Consider the following 20,381-nt stretch of genomic DNA (forward strand, 5'->3'; position numbering starts at 1 on the left):
GTATTAGCTTTTCAAATGTTACAAATAAATAAATAAATAAAACCTATTGGAAGGCCTCAGATCGCTTTACCTGACTGTATAAGTTTTGGGAATAATACATTTAGTGACGGGATGGAAATACGGCTTTTTCCACAAAATTTCTGCTTAAAAAAGTTGGTGAAGTTCCTTCATACTTATTCATAATTGTGACCCAGAAAATTCTAAACTTGTAGTTTAAAGACAGTATTTCACCCAATTGCTCCTTTTGTCATCACATTGACGAAACAATATGCTCTTATTTTGAAATTGTGTTCATTGCAGGGTTTTGGATTGACCTCTAATTTAGTAAAAAAACAAAAAAAAAAAAAAAAACACCTGTATTAGCCAAACCATTGTCGTTCGTGACCCTTTGAAAATAGACCCATTTTACATTACGTTTATAGTTATTTTATTGCTGCTCATTGCACAATTTTACAATCATAAATGTAATTTTTCAAAGAATTATTAATTTCAAGAAAGATATTGATATTTGAAGGACTTGAACTCCAAAAAATGCTTCATTCATTTCAGAATTGTATGTATTTATGTAACCCCCAAAGAATATTTTATTTTCTTAATGTTTCTAAATTTGCCAACTCTGCTATTTGTAAAAAAAAAAAACATGCTGATAATTCTTTCTTTAACGAGTCTAAATAAACAGACTGCAAGTGCTGCAAGATTTTGCACTGCACAGATTTCTGTTTATTGTATGTCAAGTTTAACACATTGAAATCTAATGAAAGTGAAAAAAAAAAAAAAAAAAAAAAAAAATCCCAGTAAAAATAAACACTCAGTTGCAACAGATTTTACTCATACAAATATGCAGTCCAAAGAAAACTATTTGGTAACCACCAGCTAATACAAAACCATGTTCATGTTCCACCAAAATAAACCACATCTATAAACAGAGCATCTATAAATGTCACAATAACTGCAAGGAAACCAAAGAAAATATTTCGCATTAGGATTAGAGGGTTAAAAGAATGATTAAATGATATGAACGAACAAAACAAAACAAAGTCTGATGCATATTTTGGGTTGAAAAGCACAGTTATTTGACCAAGCCCTATGGTGTAATGTCTTCTTTATTCTCTCTTGTGATCCAAACATTTAAAGTATTTGGCTGATTGAAGTGCTTGAAGTCCAAATAGAAAGGCCATTGTGGCATTTATTTACACAGTAATTAAAACGTTCCAGGTCCCGAACACATAAGAAGTGGATGGGGATGGGGAAAGAAGGCTCTAGGCAGGACATATTGGCATACTTTCTTCCAAAATCTTCTAAAAGTAAATGCATCTGCAACCAAAATGTCTTTTTATAGAGAACAAGTTGTCCCCCCAAAAATGAACAAATAAAAAAAGAAATGCAATGTCCCTGATGAAGATTGTCCTAGAAATACTGCAAATAGTGCAATCTACCTGACACGGAAGACATTAAACATCAAAAATAGCGCTACATCAAACTGTACTTACAAAATCAGTGCAAATTTTAGACTAACACTGCAAAATGAAAACAGTGCCTACTGTACTTATGGTTCCTCCAATTCATGAATAACGGCATTCACATGTTCCTCATTATGACCAAGGTGAAAATGGGTGTGGATCTCAATCATATATATATGTATATATATATAAAACACACAAGAAAATGCCTTCACTTCAGAAGGCATAAACTACTAAACTAGAAGGAAAAAACAAATGTACAAAATGTTCAGAAAATGAAGTCTCTCACAGCTCACGTGTGTCTGGAAAATTTTGAAAAACAGTGTTTCTAATCAGTGATATTTAAAATGTTATTCATTATTATTATAATTTCAATAAAAAATGTATGCAAAACTATTCAGTTTGGGAAAGTGAGAAATACACCAGCCATGTTTCTCTGTACCCTGTATAAATCTGTCATGTTTTAATTAAAAAAGAAGAACAATGCCTAGGATGTAAACTGAAACTCATGTCACAAAATGAGATTAAAGTTATGAAAACTGGGCGAAAAAACTAAATGAAATTTGATAAAGTGCCTCTGCCTTAAGAAAAACATTCAGCATATATCCAAAACACTTTTACACAAAAATCCTGGTACCTTTACACTTTACAATTGCTGCTCCATTCACTTATTCAGGCAGAACCAGAACATAAAATGCTGTCAAACATGTACATAAAAAAAAGACAAATACATAAACAAAACAGGAGAGAGGACACCATCTCGTCTGCACTCTCACGGTCTTTCAGAACACATAATTAAAGCCTTTCTTTTACTTCTTTCTTGACAGTTCAATACAATTAAATGAAATACTGTTAGTCCACAATTGTGCCTTCATGTAGCATTTATCTTATTAATGAGCTGATTAGTGTAATTTCCGAAATAATATGTATTAAAGTATAAAAAAAAAGAACTAATTCTTTCAATCTGCATATTTTACACCAATAGCAACTGGAAGTTGATTAGTACGAAATGTCAAAGAAATTCAAACGGCACTGAATACACCTGACTTGTTTCCCCATCAAGTTTGTAATTTTTACCATTTGATAAACGACAAACCAGAGGATTTGCAGCACAATTCCAATTTAAAGTGACTCGTGTGTTTTGAGTCATTACGTTGTTCCAGTTGTTGATCTGTTTCACATGAAACAGCTGACATTCCTAAGGCAAAAATCCAAGTGTACAACATAAGGAGTAAGGAAATAAAAAGTATGTATATGTTTTAACATAGACTTCTCAATATCATAATAACTGAACATTGTACTACATCCGAACTACAAGGGGAGCTCCTCTCAACGCCTCTGAGGAGCAAACCGGCCCTCACTCGAAGCCGTGCCCCTCCCAGAGGCTATGCCTGGTTTGGGTACGGTGGTGACGCGTGAAGGTGGGCCTCTGCCATCACGGTCTCGCATCATGCTGCTTCCGGCAATGCCACGCGGCCCTCCTGGACCTCCTGGACGTCTTGCGTCCCGACGATCTTCTCCACCTCCACTACGGGTTTCCCTCTCACGCATTGCCCTCGTCTTTTTCTCCTCCACGTTCAGACGTACCTCACCACGGAACATGATTGGCTAATCACAAAATGACACGTGGAGTCAGTTATGAAATATTCTCTTAATACCACATCTTTACACCTGAAGAAATGTATTACAAAGAAAAGTATAAGGATGCCCGATTTCTCAGTACCATTCAGCAATGCCGAAACAAGACGTTTTTTTTTTTTTCCCATTTATCACATAGACTTTTTATGGATATATATATATATATATATATATATATATATATATAAAATATACAGTTGTGGTCAAAAATGATGTCCGGAAGGGATATTTGCACAATATTTGTTTTTAATGACCCTACAAGTTTGATTATGCTATTAAATATGTGGAGTTAAACTGGAAAGAAGAAAACGCTAAAATTGATAAAGATATTTAACTGACAAAATTATTTGGCATAAAAGGCAAACTACAGCTTATTATGGAATATAGGTTTTATTTTACAATGCAAAAAAAAGAAAGAAAGAAAGACAAAGACATGAAATACAGGAAATAAAGCATACATTGTCCAGTATAATGTATTATTTTAGTATAATTGATATACTATCATTGGCTTTTATATTCTAGGTTTCATTTTAATTTTCAGTTCAAGTTCCAGTAATTTTGTTTAGTTTTTTGTCATTTTTATTGTTGTTTTGAATAGGTCTATATAGTTTTATTAAGTTTTCGTTGTTTTATTTCAAGTAATTATTTTTTTTATTAACTAATTTAATTTGATTCTTCCTTTTTTGTTTAATTACAGCAGCCAGTCTGATCATTGCTCAATAAGTTTTACACATTGTGTTATGTGTCATTTTTAATATTTAGGGCCCTTTCATTGCTGCTTGCAGCTTTAATTCAAGTTTACTTTTTTGTCTAAGTTTTTGTTGTATGCGTGTTGCATGGGATCTTTGTATTAAAAATGACAGTCAATATCAAGACAGATCCTTCATACTTGCCTTGCAGTGCAAAATTAAATCGGAGGTTCCTCACAAGTGTATATCTCATCCATGACTTTGGAAGTTATTTTGAAGTTGTCACATATAGTGGTAATGCTCAACCTAGTGACAAAACGCTCTGTAGTCTTCTTTGACCAGCGAAGAGCTTTACATTCTGGACAGTACCTGTCTTACGGTCAAGTCAAGTCAAGTCAAGTATATTTGTATAGCGCTTTTCACAATACAGATTGTATCAAAGCAGCTTCACAGTATTAAATTAAAATAATACAACAAGGTTTGTTTCTAGTGGAATTTATTGATAAAATCAAATTAGATATCCAGAATATCCCCATATTCCCCATATAGTGCTTTGCAATAATTCAATTGACAAGATTTAACCATTTTGATAATATCCTCCTTGACTGCAGTGGACAGGGCGGGCATACGTATACAAATTTACAAGCTCATTTACCCTTTTTACTCACTTAAAATCCACTTAATCATAAAAAAAATCATATACAGTGCATTATAATGTTGTGACGTCTATATTCACTATAGAATTTAGTTTTTAGTGTTTTATTTAGGTAAATATAGACCATTTATAGGTCATCAGCCAAAACACGAAATTGTGATATCTTATTGTGTATAAAATACGTCTTATTGTGACGGACAGAACTGTAAAATCAGTGCATCCCTTTAAAATAACCAAAAGACAAATAGCTTTGCTTACTTTGACTCCTAAAATTCTTTGCACCGGCTCAGAATCATCAAAGACAACAAAGCCAAAGTTGGGAATCTTTCCTCCAGTGCCTTTGGTGTTGATTCGCAACTCAACAACATTTCCAAATGCTAGTTTGGAGAGACAAAGAACAATCAAATGTGAAGATGATTGATTAATAAATATGAGAGAACAAGGATCAATGCAATGGTTACCATGACAATTTAAACAACTTACTCATGAAGAAGTCTTTGAGTTCAATCTCATCAATGTCATGAGGGAGATTTCCAACAAACAGCTGATGACTGTCTGGATACCTGACAACCCTTCTGCTGTCCATTTCACTCGACTCTTCGCCCCTTCCTAAGCAACATCCAAGATATTTCATCAGCTTTCGTCATTCATGACTACAGTATACAGGGGCCAACAACATCAGCCTTTCTTTATCAACAAACAGCAGCATTGCCCAAACAAAACAGATACAACATATTCACAATGGAAAGGCATATTTACCTTTATTCACAAAGCTGAAATGCGGTTTCCCAGTTTGAGATTCGGAAGATGAGATACCATCTAATGAGAAATAATAAATAAAAAAAGAGTGTAATTGAAATCACAGCAATCCCTAAATAAACATTACAAAGTTGTATGGAAGCATTGCTTTATAAGTATTCTATTCTAGATTCATACCAGATCTAGGCCCTCTTGAGGTTACTGAAGGTCTGTCACGGATGCGCTGGTCACGCGGACGGATTGTAGCTGACGACACCTCTGGCTTGGTCTCAACTCTGGGCTGATAACAGTAAAAATCAAGATAGCATGCGAATGAAACATGGTTCAAGTAATGCTGGGTCAACAGCATTCTATTAAATTAAGAAAGAAAGATATGAATGTATTCATAAGTGGCTACCTGTGAGTTTGGTGCTTTAACAACATGTGGTTGACCTCCAGAGGATGGAACAGTCCCACAGAGAGGCAAATTTTTGCTGGTCACAGAGGCCCAAGAAGAAGTCTGCCAGAGACATTATCATTTTACCCCAGCATGACTTATCAGGAATAGTAAAAATATACTACTAGACATTTTAAGCCTAATTTTACTGTGTATTCTTAAGTAAATAACGTTAACTATCAAATTATCAAAACACCTATACATTTTAACCTAAATTACCTACATTTTAGAAATGGCACTAAACGTCAAAAATTACTTTAGGTGGTTCTTGTATGTGAGGTGGTGATTCCATAGGAACAGGAGACGGTGCCTTCTCCTCAAACTCCTCTACAACCTTCTCTTCTGCCTTGAGCTTCGGCTCCTCAATCTTGGGTTCTGGGGCAACTTCAGAATCTAGTTCCATAGCTGCTTCCTCATGAGCTTCTTCCACACCATTGTTACAGCTGAAAGTGAAAAAGAGAAGGATAAAAACCATTAGACAACTCTTACAATTCAAACAGAGCTTCGGTTTACAATTTTCAAGATATTTACCCAACAGTACCATACTGGACTGAGAATCATCTACAGTTATAGTCCAAGTAGGCTTTCATTTTAAGTTCAAAGTGAAATGTGGGTTACCTCACAGGATGGGGTTCATAGCAGTTTGCATTACTGGGGCTGTCCTGGAGGGGTTCGGGTGATGGCTGCCTGTCTTCTGGCTCGTCGGTCTCTTCTTCTGACTCTGTCCCAGCAAAACATTTGTTTAGGTAAATCGTTGAAAAAAAAGGACTGAATGAGCAAGTACCATCCCCTTGCTTTAAAACTCTAGCTCTAAATGAACCAATTCACATAATATATCTGCAAGAGATAGGAATTTACCAGTGAAAAGCTCATAGGTGACTTCAGCAATTGTGTGGATGAGTTTCATCTATAAAAAGCCAGCCTTGACCGTTTACAGTATATCCTTGCCATCCATCCAAAGTTAAAACCCATCTCAAATTGTTTGTATATACTATATACCATTTGGGATAGAAGGAATGTCCTTGTTAAAGTTTTTTTTTTTATTATTATAATTTTTTTTAGATGTAGTGTGACTTTTTGTGCATGAGGTAAAATGCTGCAACATTTTGTGCATTGCTCTGGCTACTGTGATAAATGGCAGTTTTAAATAATTAAGAGTAAACTTTTGAGGGGGAAAAACACACATTGGGTTTCCATGTTTAAAGGGAACTTTCCATAGACATAATGATTTTTATACTTTATAAACCATATATGCTATCCCCTAAACCTACCCATCACAGAAAACTTTCTGCAGTTTTACATTTTCAAAAATCATAATTTTATATGATTTATAAGCTATTTTTCCTCATGAGCACTAAAAAAAATCTCCCCACAAGGACAAGGATTTCGAATACTGCCATCTTTGTGGAGACATTTTGCCACAAGACATTTTTACATTTGCACGCGTACAAACACAGAAAGCACACAAAGACATTCGGGATGTATAACATTAGTGTTATTCTGGTGTTGCTGGATTTGAGAACAGCCTTTGACATGATTGATCATGATATCCTTATCTCTCGCCTTGAACACACAGTAGGTTTAAAGGGTACAGTTTTGAAATGGTTTCAATCCTTTGTAAGTGATAGATATTTTTCAGTCAATTATGGAAATTCGACCTCCACTAAAAGACGCCTTCCATGGGGTGTACCGCAAGGGTCTATTCTCTCTCTCTCCAACACTTTTTTCTTTGTACTTGCTCCCATTGGGTGGCATTTTTAGAAAGCATGGAGTCTCATTCCACTGTTTCGCCGACGACACTCAATTGTGTTTACCACTAAGACACTCGACAAAATCTTTGGATTGTCTTTTAGCTTCCCTAAATGATGTTAAAAACTGGATGGCAAAACATTTCTTAATGTTAAATGAAAACAAAACAGAGGTCATTGTGTTTGGCCAGCCAAATGACCCTACCAAGGTCCTTTTAGATTCGAGCCCATTGGTGCCTTACTGTAAAACGTCGGTACGAGATTTAGGCATCCAAATCGATGATAACCTAAAAATGGAGAAGCAAATCAATTTGGTGGTATGTGCTTGTTTTTATAATCTGCGTCTCCTGGTAAAAACGAAACCTTTCTTATCTAATGTAGATTTCGAAAGAGTTACTCTTCTATCGCGTCTCGATTTTTGTAACTCCCTCTATTGTGGCATCTCTGCCGCATCCCTGGCCCATTTACAATCAGTGCAAAATGCTGTATATGTGGTATATGCGGTGTCTGTGGTGTGTGATTTGTTACTATGTATGTTTTATATTTTATTCTTTTTTTATTTTAATGTAAAGCACTTTGGGCAACCTTGGTTGCATTTAGCAATGCTATAGAAAGAAAGAAAGAAAGAAAGAAAGAAAGAAAGAAAGAAAGAAAGAAAGAAAGAAAGAAAGAAAGAAAGAAAGAAAGAAAGAAAGAAAGAAAGAAAGAGCTTTCCATTGATAATCTTTCACCACACTTTAAAACATATCAAACTAAATTATTTTGCTTTTGCAAAACACATAAAACCATGTCCAGACAGACTATTGGCCAAGCGGTTCATCAGAAGATTTGTAAAGGTTGGATCTAATATGTATGTATAATTCATAAAATAATGAAAACATTTTCAAGGTTAGACTTATGGGTACTTGAAGCTCATTTGTTCCTGACGTGGAGAGAGATTTTCATGTAAAATGTTAAGTTTCTAGTTCCAAGCTCAAATAGGGTAGCAGGGTTGATGTTAGGAATATTGCAAATTTAATTGCTTGTTGCTAGGCAACTACATATCACATCAATCTCAAAACTACACAAGATATTAATAACCACAGACCATTTATACGCACAAAGGTGAATTTTCACTAAATGCAGATAAAGTTCAGAATCAGATTGAGCAAGAATAATAAATGCAGCTGCAATTGGAAATCATTGGGGGCCAAGCAGATTGTAAAAGTGGAGGAAATGACTCAAAGCGTAACAGAGTCAGAGCAGCTTAGCCAAAAACAACTGGGAAGAAATACCAAAGTCAAGACATGTACCGCTAATACTTTTGGAAATGAGGGGCTATAGTCTTTTCAAAGATGCTGTAATGTAAGAACTGTACATGTAATGATCTTTAATTCTCAACTAACCTTCATCAAGCTCAGCCTCAGAATCCCCAAAGACCTCATCTTCATATCGGAAGATGTCGTTGTGAACATAAAACTTATTTGCCACAGAACCCTAGACACCAATTAAAGAAAGAAAAAGACTTTCAGATTAGCTCACCCACTGGATATACAGGTGAAGTAAATATAAGTCATGTCAAATATTCTGACCATACTAGCAAACAAAATATCAAATTTGTTCTTAGCATCATGGAGAAAAATTAACAGTAGATACTTAACAATAAACATTAACGAAATGATGCTGTTTTTTTAAATACAGAATAAATGTCTTATGATACAGTGAAAGGTTTCTTGTTGCTTTTTAATACGTTTTCACACGTAAGCCATGTTAGGCTTATAGACTTCCATTTTATTAAAGTCACCATGAAATCAAAATGGACAGATCTTATTTTTTATGGCATTACTTTATATATTGCGGTATATTTTACATTATAAATGATTTATCCATGCTTATTACATGGCTTGGTTGAATTCCAATGTAGAATGCGGTCTGTTATTTCTTGATAACAGACGCTGCGAAGTATAACACACCGTTGCCATGAAAAACAGAGCGTTGCTATGGACGCAGGATTCTAACCGTAGAGACGGAACGGACTATTTTCTTTAGCGGAAGCAATACAATCATTTTTAAATCAATAAACTCCTTTTTAAATCAATATTTTGTGTCAAATTATTGATTTATTTGGTGGGTAGCCATGTAATAAGCGGGATAATGTAGAGCGAGGCGGTTGTTATAGTGAATACAACCACTTCAGGCTGATTCAAGACCCCTCCGTTTCGCGTCGGGGTTGTATTCACTATAACAACCGCCTCGCTCTACATCATCCCTTACATAATTATTTTTTATTTTATTTACATGCCCTCCTCCTCTTTTCTCTGATGACATGTGAACTGGATTGAGGGCAGGACAATAACCACTCCCCTCTGACAATCTGTCACTCACATGATATCACCACAGTAGCAAATGACAATAATCCAATCAATTCCAGATCGCCAAAACCAAGTCCCGCCCCACATTTTGTATCATTCGAGAAGCAGTTTCACTCATGTATACGTCACAACAGGGAAGAAAAGCCAACTTAAAATAAATGTATACAGATTGAATCCAGTGTCTGTAACTTATCTGTGAAAACAAACTTCCCTGCCACTTTATCACAAATTCAGGGTCTCTCATGAATAATGTATAAATGTGGTGGTGTGTGTAAATGTTGCGCTTCTTAACTAATTGAATATATGACCACTTTTCTTTACATTGGCAAACTTGAGTACATTTTCAAACACAAATTTTCTTAAATAAATAATATATAATAAAAAATAAAATAACTTATTTGTTACAGGCGGCTATAAACCATTCAGTGCCTTCAAATATATCTACCACACTTTTTCAAGATTGCTTTTCCAGGAAGACAATGAATCCACTGAGCTGGAAAGCCAGAGAAACAACATCATGTTAAAGGTGCAGTAAGCGATTTCTGAGAAACGCTATTGAATATTTAAATCAACACTGAAATAAACTATTTTGTGAATATTTTGTTAGATGCCGGTTCTCTGTGTGCTGAAAAAAATGTGTTTGTACATAGTCCTGGCTGTGTAAACCGGAAAAAAAAACCAAAGTGGATTGGACTGATCCAACGAGCACCAAAACAATCTTCAGCAACAGGGGGCCGCTCATGATAGGGGAGGAGAGAAAAACAGTAGAAAGAGAGAAGGGTGAGACATTGCCAAAGAGGAAAAGTAGAGGAATGTAATTGGAAAAAGAATGGTTACGATCTGGCCAGATCTAACATTTGCGTTAATACTGGAAAAGCTTTCCAGCACTGGAGAGGTTACACTGTTTCTGCTCAAACCATGAGTAACATTGGTTTTTGCTATTTCACAGAACCAAGATATGCTGTTGCTGTTGAATCACAGCTGATTTATCATATTTGCACGAGCTGTCTGATGCGCCGACTGCTTGTGTTGCATAGCATGTTTTTTATTTTGGTAGCGGCCAATGAATGGAGAGGTGCATTTCTTTTGGGTAGGGCTGTGTTTTTTTGGGTGTTGATTTTAAAATATCACCAGTGTTTCTCAGAAATCGCTTACTGCACATTTAATGTCCTGGTGTGGCCGAGTCCAGAATATGTGAGTGTATTATTTGAATGAAGGCTGTTCCACTCATGATCTCTAATCAACTTGATTGAGCTTGAGCTGTTCTGCAAAGAAGAATTCCAGTGACCATATCTATCTACACAAATTGCATACCTACTACATATTAACTTGGGGTGAATACCTGTACAAATGTTTCTTTGGTGTTTACAGCAATACATTTCGAACAAATCTGTAGAAATGTATCTGCAGTAATCAATTGCAAAAAAATCCTATGAGGTTTAATGAAAAACAACTTTCAAGGAGTCAATACCTTTTATGGGTACTGTATAATGCATTTGGTTGTATGATGACTACATGTTATTATTATACACACCTCTGGAGCCAGCACAAATGTCTGTAGGAACTTCCTCATGGGCTGTCCATTATTGGAAAGTTCTCCCATGACCTGGACAACCACACCATCACTCAAAGTGGCATGGGCATCCACATGCCGGATTTTTGTGTGGCACTCACTGAATTGCAGGGACATTACTTTCTTATGTATCTCCTACAGATGAGGAAAAAATGCTGGTGAATATCTTTATAATTTGGATGTTTTCACAGGTTATACATAAACAAATGACTAACATTAAGACTTACAGCTTGCCCATAGACTGCTTCTGAAAGCTTTCCATTCGAATCCAGTCCACCGTGGACATAGGATGAGTTTCGTCCATAAAATCTGAATTATGCGAGTTTTGAATAATTAGAATTTTCAGATAAAAATGCCATGACATATGATGATTTTTATGGCGCATACCTGTGCAGAAAGTCTGGCGCTTTATTAAGAAGTGTGTAATACTGTCTCACAAACTCCCGCCCTACCAGCAGGGGACTGGGCTTCTCCATCACCATTTCTTTGCTAAAAAAGTCCGAATCTGAAAAGGGGAAAAAAAATATTGTTAATAATAATAATAGCTAATCATCATCCAACTTTTTTTACAGACTCGGGGTCCAAATATATTAGAAAACAAGACGATATATACCATAAACTAATAATAACAATAAAGAAAAAATAAACCCCAAAAATCATTAAAAAGTATTTTATTTATTTATCATCCTTTGTACTATCATTAACATTCCAAGAATGCTTTAAATGTATCTCATTTAATTTATTATAATGAGTTCTGTATACAATTCGTTAAAAAAAATGACAAAGAAATCTTTCAACTTTACTCTCTGATATCTGTCAATAATGTCACAATCAACACAATCTATACGAAATAATAAATATATATATATATATATTATAACATCTCTGATCGATTTCTGTTAGACTAGAGAGAAATTAAGCAGGTCGAAATGAACTGAAATGGTTTAAGGTTTATATATTTGAGTCACTTACCTTTTCTGGGATTTATTTGATTTATCTACGTGATTAAATAAATAAGAATAATTATTAAGTCGTATCATATAATTATAACAGTTGTGTGTGTATGTCAGCGCCAGCTGCTTGAAATCACAGAGAGAAAAATACCATCTATGCTGTGTTATTAATGGAAATGCTGCTGTTTGGATCCTTATTGTCTAACCCCTGCGATCTGGGACAAGAACCCCCGTCACACTGGCAACAGCCAATCAGCTTCTTACACTCGACAGCACAATTGTGACGCTCCAACAACGCATTCTTCCGACCCGTGTCAACAACGCTATAATCGACACGATTTGTCTTTAAATAAATAGCCTTAGGTGGCTATATGAGAACAGGGTTTTAAGAGTTCATCATAAGACTTTACTGACCCATTTCATCGAGGATATGACAATTTTACGCACTACGTAGCATTTCCTTGTGTTACAATAATAATTGTCCGACTCATTTGATTTTTAAATTCACTGACACGATCCCGTTTTTTGGCTGTTGTTTTTATTTGTTAATAACTGTACTATTTATAAATCATTTGGAAGTTGATATCTTTTGTGTGGGGTGTTGTGGCTGAATATGATAGTTGAAACGCCTCGCTTATATCGGTATGTTTTAAAAGAAACACAAAGCGTCATAAGAGAGAAAAAGGAGACTAGACGAGAAGACTGCAAATATCACCATTAAAATTATCGTCCAATAGGGGGCACTTGACGGCTCAGAAAAGCAGGATACTCCAGTGAGTGAGGCACATTCGAGACATTCAGATCTGAGGAGTTGTTTGTCTTGTTAAAGAAATTTCTACTCTGAAGTATACTAATTTAACTCAATTTATTCCAAGGAATATTGTCTGATCCCCTCATGAGTTCCGCACACGTAATTCTCTCTCTCTCTCTCTCTTTTTTTTGTGTGTTTATAAATAATCCCAGTCTAGTTAACGGTAAGAAAAGTAACAACTATCATGTGACAAAACTGTGCACGTGTTGCTTCAGCATTTATGTGGACAGTAATTTTGTAAGTTATAATTTTCTAAATATTGTCTTGAATTAAAAATACTGAGGAAATGTGTTTATTAGAAAAAAGAAGAACTGAAAATTGATCCATCTGACCAATTAGAGACAACAGTCTTGCTGCTAAGCCCCTCCCATTTCAGTTTCCGTATTTTATCAAGCGCTTTCTACTCGTTCTATTTCTATTTAGTATAGGTAGGCAGTCAGACCATTTCAAGCAGCAAATTACTCATTGTAAACTTAATTAATCAGTGCTAAGAATAATATTTTCTACTGTTTATAAAACGTGTTTTAGACAAAAGCTGGAAGACGTTAATCCCGAGTCTTTCGGTTCTGGTTGCTTAGTTTATCTTAAAAATCCTAGAGATTGTACGAGACAGAAATGCGGGTTATCTAGAGTTATTCGTGTAGCAGCTATAACGTTACACCACATTAATTTCCATAGGAAGAGGGCTGATTCGTTGTCTTATGTAAAGTCTTATAATCACTGCTAAACAATGGCTGGAACAGTAAGTCTAGAGCTAGACCCCATCTTTCTGAAGGGACTGGGGTACCTTCACTCCAAGAGCAAAGACTCAGCAGAGAAACTTAAGGCCCTGCTGGATGAGTCTTTAGCCAGGGGCAGTGATTCCATCTATAGGACATCACTGAAGGTGATCAAATCACAAAGGTATTTTTATGTTTGGAATTTAATTGTTAGATGTTTTAATTTGTGTCTCATTTTCCATTCATTAGGAAGCCGAAGTGAGCAAAGTGTCATTACCAAAAATGACCAAACAAGACACCAAATCCTCCTCCAGTTCATCATCATCATCATCATCCATCACCAGCAGCAGCAGCAGTAAATCCAGTAGCTCAGAGAAGACCAAAAAAGAGAGCGAGAAACGGTCTTTGGAAAAGGTTTTTTGCACTATTGTTGATTGTTGTAAATATGATATACTTGAAAAGCTCAACCTAATAAATGATCATATGATATTTAGATTAGGGTTGATCCTGGAGAAGGAGCGGAGCCACCTAAAAAACCTCGTCTGGAAAAGCAGGACAGTCATCCCGCTCCGATTGCTTTTCAAACCAAGGACATTCCCATCCCAGATTTCACAGACATTGATGAAACCAACGCTGATGACTTTGCCATGGAAATGGGTCTTGCTTGTGTGGTTTGTCGGTGAGTAATGTAGAATATCACACCGGCCTAAACTAAGGCCTGGTTACCAGAGGGTTAGGATCATGATTTATCACCATTGTGACACGGATGCCCGGTTTCACAGACAAGGTTTAAGATAGTCCCAGACTAAAATGCATGTTTGAGCTGTTTTAACTGAAAGCATCTTGCACTGATATATCTTCAAATATGTCAGTGCCATTGTTTTGTGTCAAGATGCACACCAGTAATGTTTTTTCTAAGGCACGTAAAAAAAAAAAAAGAAGCTACTTAAGTTAAAGTAAGTAAAGTCTTACTTTAACTAAGGCCTAATCCTGGCTTAATCTAAGACCTGTCTGTGAAACCGGGTCTTAAACTAGCTACTCCTGCTTAACTGAGCCTGTAAAGTCATTTTGGATAAAAGATGTTAAATGACCACTTACTTTCTTACTATAAATAAATGCATTTCAAAATAAGTACAAAAAATTAACTAAAACCAAAACCAAACGGCAACCTGCCTGTCTCTCTTTTGAAACCAACACGGAAGTGACTTAAACTGCAATTCATCGACTGGCCGCTAGAGGCTGCATGCAAATTGCATGAATTCTTTTATAACTCATCTGTTTAAATTATATTAAGCCCTAAAGTTCTGCCTAATTAAAGGCGTGGCCACTTGAGTGACAGGTGGATTGCCGCTGCTATCACTACTAGCCGTTTGTCTGCTGTCTGTTAGCGTCACGTGTCCTCAGCTAATCCCATTTTTTTTTATCCGGGAGTGATGCACGGTGACGTGCTACCAAGATGGCCATGGCCGGGTCTGCCTACTTTAGGCTTCAAAAATGCTCTTCAGAAAAATATGGATGACTTCACGGACACTACGTCCATATTTTTCAGTCTATAACCAAAACTGAAATAAAAAGTACAAAATTACTGAAACTTACCCTACAGTTAAAATGAAAGCTGAAAATACAAAAATAAAAGCTATTTCAAAATTATAATAAATACTATAATAGTATTTAAAACAATATATAGAAAAGTGTATCAATATTAAATAATATTAGTATTATTTTGGTTTTGACATTGCCTTTTCAGTATATTTGATAAACTTTTTTGGAAATGTATTTGTCTCATGTCACTGTTGATGAGCCATGTACAGTCATGTGAAAAAGAAAGTACACCTTTTTAAATGATTTGGTTTTATGTATCACAGGACATAATAAAGAAATCATCTGGTCCTTGGCAGGTCTCAAAATTAGGTAAATACAACCCCAGATGAACAACAACGCATGACATATTACACCGTGTCTTTGTTTATTTAACGAAAACTAGGCCGTAATGTGTGACAAACTAAGTACACACTTACTGCTTCCATAAGAATTAAGAGGGTAAGTAAGTAGTAGTCAGGCGCTGCTTGTCAGATGTCTTTGATTAATTGATCATCAGCAAGCGTGATCACCTCTATAAAAGCAGAAGTTTTGGCAGTTTGCTGCTCTAGAGCATTCAGGTGTGTGTTAACACAATGCCAAGGAGGAAAGACATCAGCAATGATCCAAACAATTTTAAGTCCATCATTCTACAGCGAGGGAGATTCATTATTCACAATGATGGGAGAGACTGATAAAGTCATATAGAAAATTATTACTTCAAGTTATTGCTGCTAAAGGAGGTTCTACAAGCTATTAAATCATAGACTGAACTTAGTTTGTCACACATGATGTCTCCTCCATTTTGGCTTTATTTTTGTTAAATAAATAATGACATGATATAATGGCATGTGTTGTTGTTCATCTGAGATTGTATTTACTTAATTTTAATACCTGGGGCCCGTTCTTCGTACGTCGCTAACTCACTTAGCTGGATTTGATTGTTGGCGATTTGGCATGATCTTGGATTGTTTGGTTCTTCGACGCTCATCCTGGAGTTGCTGCCATAGCAACATGTGCGCAAGCTTAAACCTGCTTGGGAGCAGGCTTATTTCATGTTAACAGGATTAGACTGCGGCTTCATAAGCGGAGTTGATACGGGAAGTCCAGCGCACTTTCTGAGATATATATTTTTTCTCGTGACTCGTGAGATTGTCGCTTACATTATTAATTTGTTGGAAATGCACATTTATTTTCGACTTGTCGGACTCGGGCTTTAACTACAGCACAAACTGTTTGCCCTAAGATTATTTGCGAGTGGCTCTTTCCTTTACACTATTGGAGATGCGGAGAACTTGATGGAAAGTGCTGTCTGTCGTGTGTGCTGGTGCTTTACCTGGTGCTTTACCTGGTGCTTTTAGGTTTAAAAAACAGTTTTAGGTTTGGGTAAGACCCAATGTTGTAAAGCAGTTTTTTTTAAAGCAGTTTTTTTTTTTTTAGGCCATCATAATTTTTTTTATGAAGATCATGCAATCATGACCATGCCGCGATTACAGTATATGTCACTCAGGCTTCACTTACGTGATTGGTACCATAGACTATAGGCTAGACCATAGACTGCCATCAAGGCCTCAATGAAGGGGATTATGTGAACAGAAAGGGGGTTCACAATTGTAAAAATTGTAAATATAAACAGACAACCATTTATTTAACAGTGCCTTTTATAAAAGAGACTATAATATAACTAAAAATTTCCATTATGTAGAATATTTTTGTACTTCACTTTTATTTGTTCCCATGTTCTAGTGTGGTGACTCTGACATTACAATGAACAAAGTAATTATGCAATTATTAAAATACAAACATATAGGCTAATAAGTGATAAAAACATCTAACATGGCCACTTCTAATGGATTTAAATTGTCTGCTACTTTTTGCCAGCCCTCTCTCCTGGCTTTTGCAGACTTTGAGGTGTTCCCTGGCGTTTTGATTAAACATTAAAATTCCGAATAAACTTCGACTATTAGTTCTTGCTCTGCTGAGGAGAAAAACTGAGCGCGCTCTTTGGCCACGCCGAGCAGCCAATAGCAGCGTTGCTGATCAATGTTTCTACTATCGATACATATCCCCTTTTAAACCAGCGCATGAACGCGCAATTATCTCAGATAACTCAATCCAGCGATACTAATCATATCCGGCAGGTGTGTTCGAATAACCTAATTAGCCAGATCATGATTAGCACGATGATATCATTTTGGATGTGTAATTTGATCTCGGATGTTTTAAGCAACGTACGAAGAACGGGCCCCAGATGTTTTTTTTGTTTGTTTTTATACAATGCCCTGATATGTAATACCATAGAATTCAAAAGGGTGTACTTTCTTTTTCACATGACTGGATGTGTGAAATTAATCCAGCTTTCTTTCCTCTCAGGCAAATGACGGTCACTTCTGGCAATCAACTAGTGGAGTGTCAAGAGTGTCATAATCTGTATCATCAGGAGTGTCACAAACCTCAAGTTACTGACAAGGATGTCAATGACCCACGGCTAGTGTGGTACTGTGCTCGATGCACCAGGCAAATGAAACGAATGGTGAGAATTGCATGACAATAAGACATTTTATATAATACACTGAAAAACTTTGGTGTAGAAATTTTTTTCACTCAGAAATTGCTAATAAATTTCACAAAGAAACAGCAAGTAATATTGAATTAACATGACATTTTGAAGTAGAAAGACTGAAGTAGTATTTTCTTGTAAAACATGCTCCAATAATATTTGTCGAAAAATTATTTTTTACAGTGTAGTAGGAACACTCAGTATGATGTTTTTTTTAATGTCTCAGGCCCAAAAGACTCAGAAGCCTCCACAGAAACCAGCTCCTGCTTTGGCAACAGCGGTACCTATGTTGAAAGATCCACTAGTGAAGAAAGCTGAACTAAAGCCTAAACCTGAAACGACTGGTTCTTTCCAGGCCTTTAAGAGAACAGAGGTGAAGGTGAGTGTATTCACACCAGTAGAGATTATAGACCAGGGGTCTCAAACTCAAAGTACCTGTGTCAATTGAACAGTTAAATGAAAATAATTGTCATCATTTACTCACCCTCATGTCATTCCAACCCTGTAAGACTTTCATTCATCTACTTTAAATGAAATCTGAGAGCTTTCTGTCCCTCCGTTGACAGCTACGCAACTACCAATTTGTTGCTTCAAAAAGTTCATAAAGAGATCGTAAAACAAATCTGTATGAATCAAGCTGCTTAGTCCAAATCTTGATCTTAAAGAGACTTGAACGCTTTATATGATGAACAGATTAAATTTAGACTTAAAAAAAAAAAAAATTATAACATTCATCAGCGAACATAAATGCTCAACCTGCGTAACACACAAGAATGAATCTCATTGGTTCTCGCACACCGAGCAAACATGCTTGAGCTTCTGCTTACATCAACTGATGTGTAAGTTGAATGTTTATATGTGAATAAAAGCCTAAAATTAAATCTGTTCATCATATAAAGCGATTGTGTCTCTTCAGAAAATTTGGACTAAACTGCTCAATTCATATGGATTTGTTTTATGATCTCTTTTATGAACTTTTTGTATCATCAAAGTAGTAGTTACCTGAACTGTCAATGCAGGGACAGAAATCTCTCAGATATCATTAAAATATTATTTGTGTTTCGAAGATGAACGAAAGTTTTACAGGTTTGGAACGACATGAGGGTGAGTAAATGGTGACAGAATGTTCATTTTTGGGTGAACTATCCCTTTAAAGTCTAAGAAAAACCACAAGCTGGCTTTAATGTAATGGACAGTAATTATCTTAATATAAAAGAGCTAAAATAAAATACTGGAAAAATCTACTGTCCCAAATGGCACACTATACACTGACTATACTTTGCATTCTACCATAATACATGAACTTTATAAGGTTATTTTGTTATCCTACATCGATAGGCCATTGATGGGTCTGACAGCCCCTCACCCTCCAGTATGTAAGGACAGTTGTGCATGGAGTATCTAACATTGCACTGTGTTTTGTTTTTTCTATGTTAATTAAGTGTATCAGTCAGGTATTTGATGTGCACCTTTTCTTTTTGGAATTTTCAGTGTGAAAACATCCAGTTCTCTAGTTATCTAGTTTTATTTATATACTGTGAGAAAGGCATGAGATCAAAAAGAGATCAGTACGCCAATGTATGATGTCCGTTATGAAGTCTTATTAAGTACTTTTTTTTTTTTCTTCTTCTTCTTCTTCTTCTGTCCAGGCGCCTGCGGCATCAGGAAACGCCTCCGGCAGTAGCTCATCTTTACCCCAAGGCCTTACAGGATGGGCTGCCTTTACCAAGACCTCAAATGTTGGACCTTCCAGTACCAAGCTGAGCACCAGTCAGCCAGGTAGCAGTAAATCAACCCCACCTCCCTCAGGCTCTAAACCTGTGGGGCTCTCTGCACTGGCCAATGTTAAGCCAGGTCTGGCTAATAAACCTTCAGGAGGCAGCAGTGGTGGAAGTGGTAATGGGAACAATGGCTCCAGCACGGTACCTATGAAACCACCCCCTCCACTCACACTTGGCAAGCAGGTTTTGAGCCGTTCAGCCAGTGGAGATAGCTTGGGAAAAATGACTGTGACTGGATCTTTGTCACCTGGGGCAGCACCCTCTAGCAGCCTGGGAGGCAATGGTGGGTCTGGAGGCAATGGAGGGGGCAACGGGGGCAATAGTGGTGGCAGTAGCGGCAACAACAATAACAACAGCAGTGGAACAAAAGCCTCAGCTGATGGCAAGGCGCCCACTTCCCAGGAGTCTCAGCTCAATGCTATGAAACGCCTGCAGATGGTGAAAAAGAAAGCAGCACAGAAGAAACTGAAGAAATGAGTAGGACGAAGCCAGGCTATTATGTTCAAATCCGGTTTTTCAAATCATATACTTGAATGTTACTGGTCTTTCTGAAGCGGTTTGGTTTGAAGATGTACCTCATTCTTTCAAAACCATTCACGTTATTGAAAACAAGCTGCTCATTTTAATGTGTTTAATAAATAACACCTTTTTTTAAGAAAAATTGAATCTT

At 36.3% G+C, this 20,381-nt stretch overlaps 2 protein-coding genes across 4 annotated transcripts; one reads left to right on the forward strand and one right to left on the reverse strand.

Annotated features, from left to right (window-relative positions):
* Window positions 1–1,902: 1,902 nt before the first annotated feature.
* Window positions 1,903–12,747, reverse strand: g3bp2a (G3BP stress granule assembly factor 2a). 3 transcript variants are annotated; one of them, XM_084401660.1, is made up of 14 exons: window positions 12,414–12,686; window positions 12,282–12,306; window positions 11,697–11,814; window positions 11,537–11,618; window positions 11,271–11,444; window positions 8,771–8,861; window positions 6,256–6,358; window positions 5,894–6,080; window positions 5,599–5,700; window positions 5,379–5,481; window positions 5,202–5,261; window positions 4,926–5,051; window positions 4,701–4,819; window positions 1,903–3,068 (listed from the first exon to the last, which is right to left on the reverse strand). In XM_084401660.1, exons 1-14 carry the CDS (start codon window positions 12,414–12,416, stop codon window positions 2,790–2,792), a joined length of 1,572 nt encoding a protein of 523 aa, XP_084257786.1. In that variant the 5' UTR covers window positions 12,417–12,686; the 3' UTR covers window positions 1,903–2,789. The 3 variants fall into 3 exon arrangements, with proteins under 3 accessions (XP_084257786.1, XP_084257787.1, XP_084257788.1); XM_084401661.1 differs by lacking the exon at window positions 12,282–12,306 and having other exon boundaries at window positions 12,677–12,747; XM_084401662.1 differs by having other exon boundaries at window positions 12,282–12,421.
* Window positions 12,748–13,000: 253 nt separating this feature from the next.
* On the forward strand, window positions 13,001–20,364 carry ints12 (integrator complex subunit 12). The gene is made up of 6 exons (XM_084401663.1): window positions 13,001–13,959; window positions 14,042–14,206; window positions 14,287–14,471; window positions 17,744–17,903; window positions 18,157–18,309; window positions 19,580–20,364. Exons 1-6 carry the CDS (start codon window positions 13,804–13,806, stop codon window positions 20,186–20,188), a joined length of 1,428 nt encoding a protein of 475 aa, XP_084257789.1. The 5' UTR covers window positions 13,001–13,803; the 3' UTR covers window positions 20,189–20,364.
* The last annotated feature ends 17 nt before the right edge of the window (window positions 20,365–20,381 follow it).

This window comes from Rutilus rutilus, assembly GCF_951802725.1.
Source record: "Rutilus rutilus genome assembly, chromosome: 2".
Lineage (NCBI taxonomy): Eukaryota > Metazoa > Chordata > Actinopteri > Cypriniformes > Leuciscidae > Rutilus > Rutilus rutilus.

Bases quoted from the DNA above. Each gene is read 5' to 3' on its own strand.
- g3bp2a (XM_084401660.1), bottom strand. The intron at 8,862-11,270 runs GTGTGTATAATA...ATTGGTGTCTAG, and splicing joins CATTTGTGCTGGCTCCAGAG to GGTTCTGTGGCAAATAAGTT. The intron at 5,262-5,378 runs GTATGAATCTAG...ATTTCTCATTAG, and splicing joins CTCAAGAGGGCCTAGATCTG to ATGGTATCTCATCTTCCGAA.
- ints12 (XM_084401663.1), top strand. From the start codon at position 13,804: ATGGCTGGAACAGTAAGTCTAGAGCTAGACCCCATCTTTCTGAAGGGA. The intron at 13,960-14,041 runs GTGATCAAATCA...TCCATTCATTAG, and splicing joins TCTATAGGACATCACTGAAG to GAAGCCGAAGTGAGCAAAGT. The intron at 18,310-19,579 runs GTGAGTGTATTC...TCTTCTGTCCAG, and splicing joins TTAAGAGAACAGAGGTGAAG to GCGCCTGCGGCATCAGGAAA.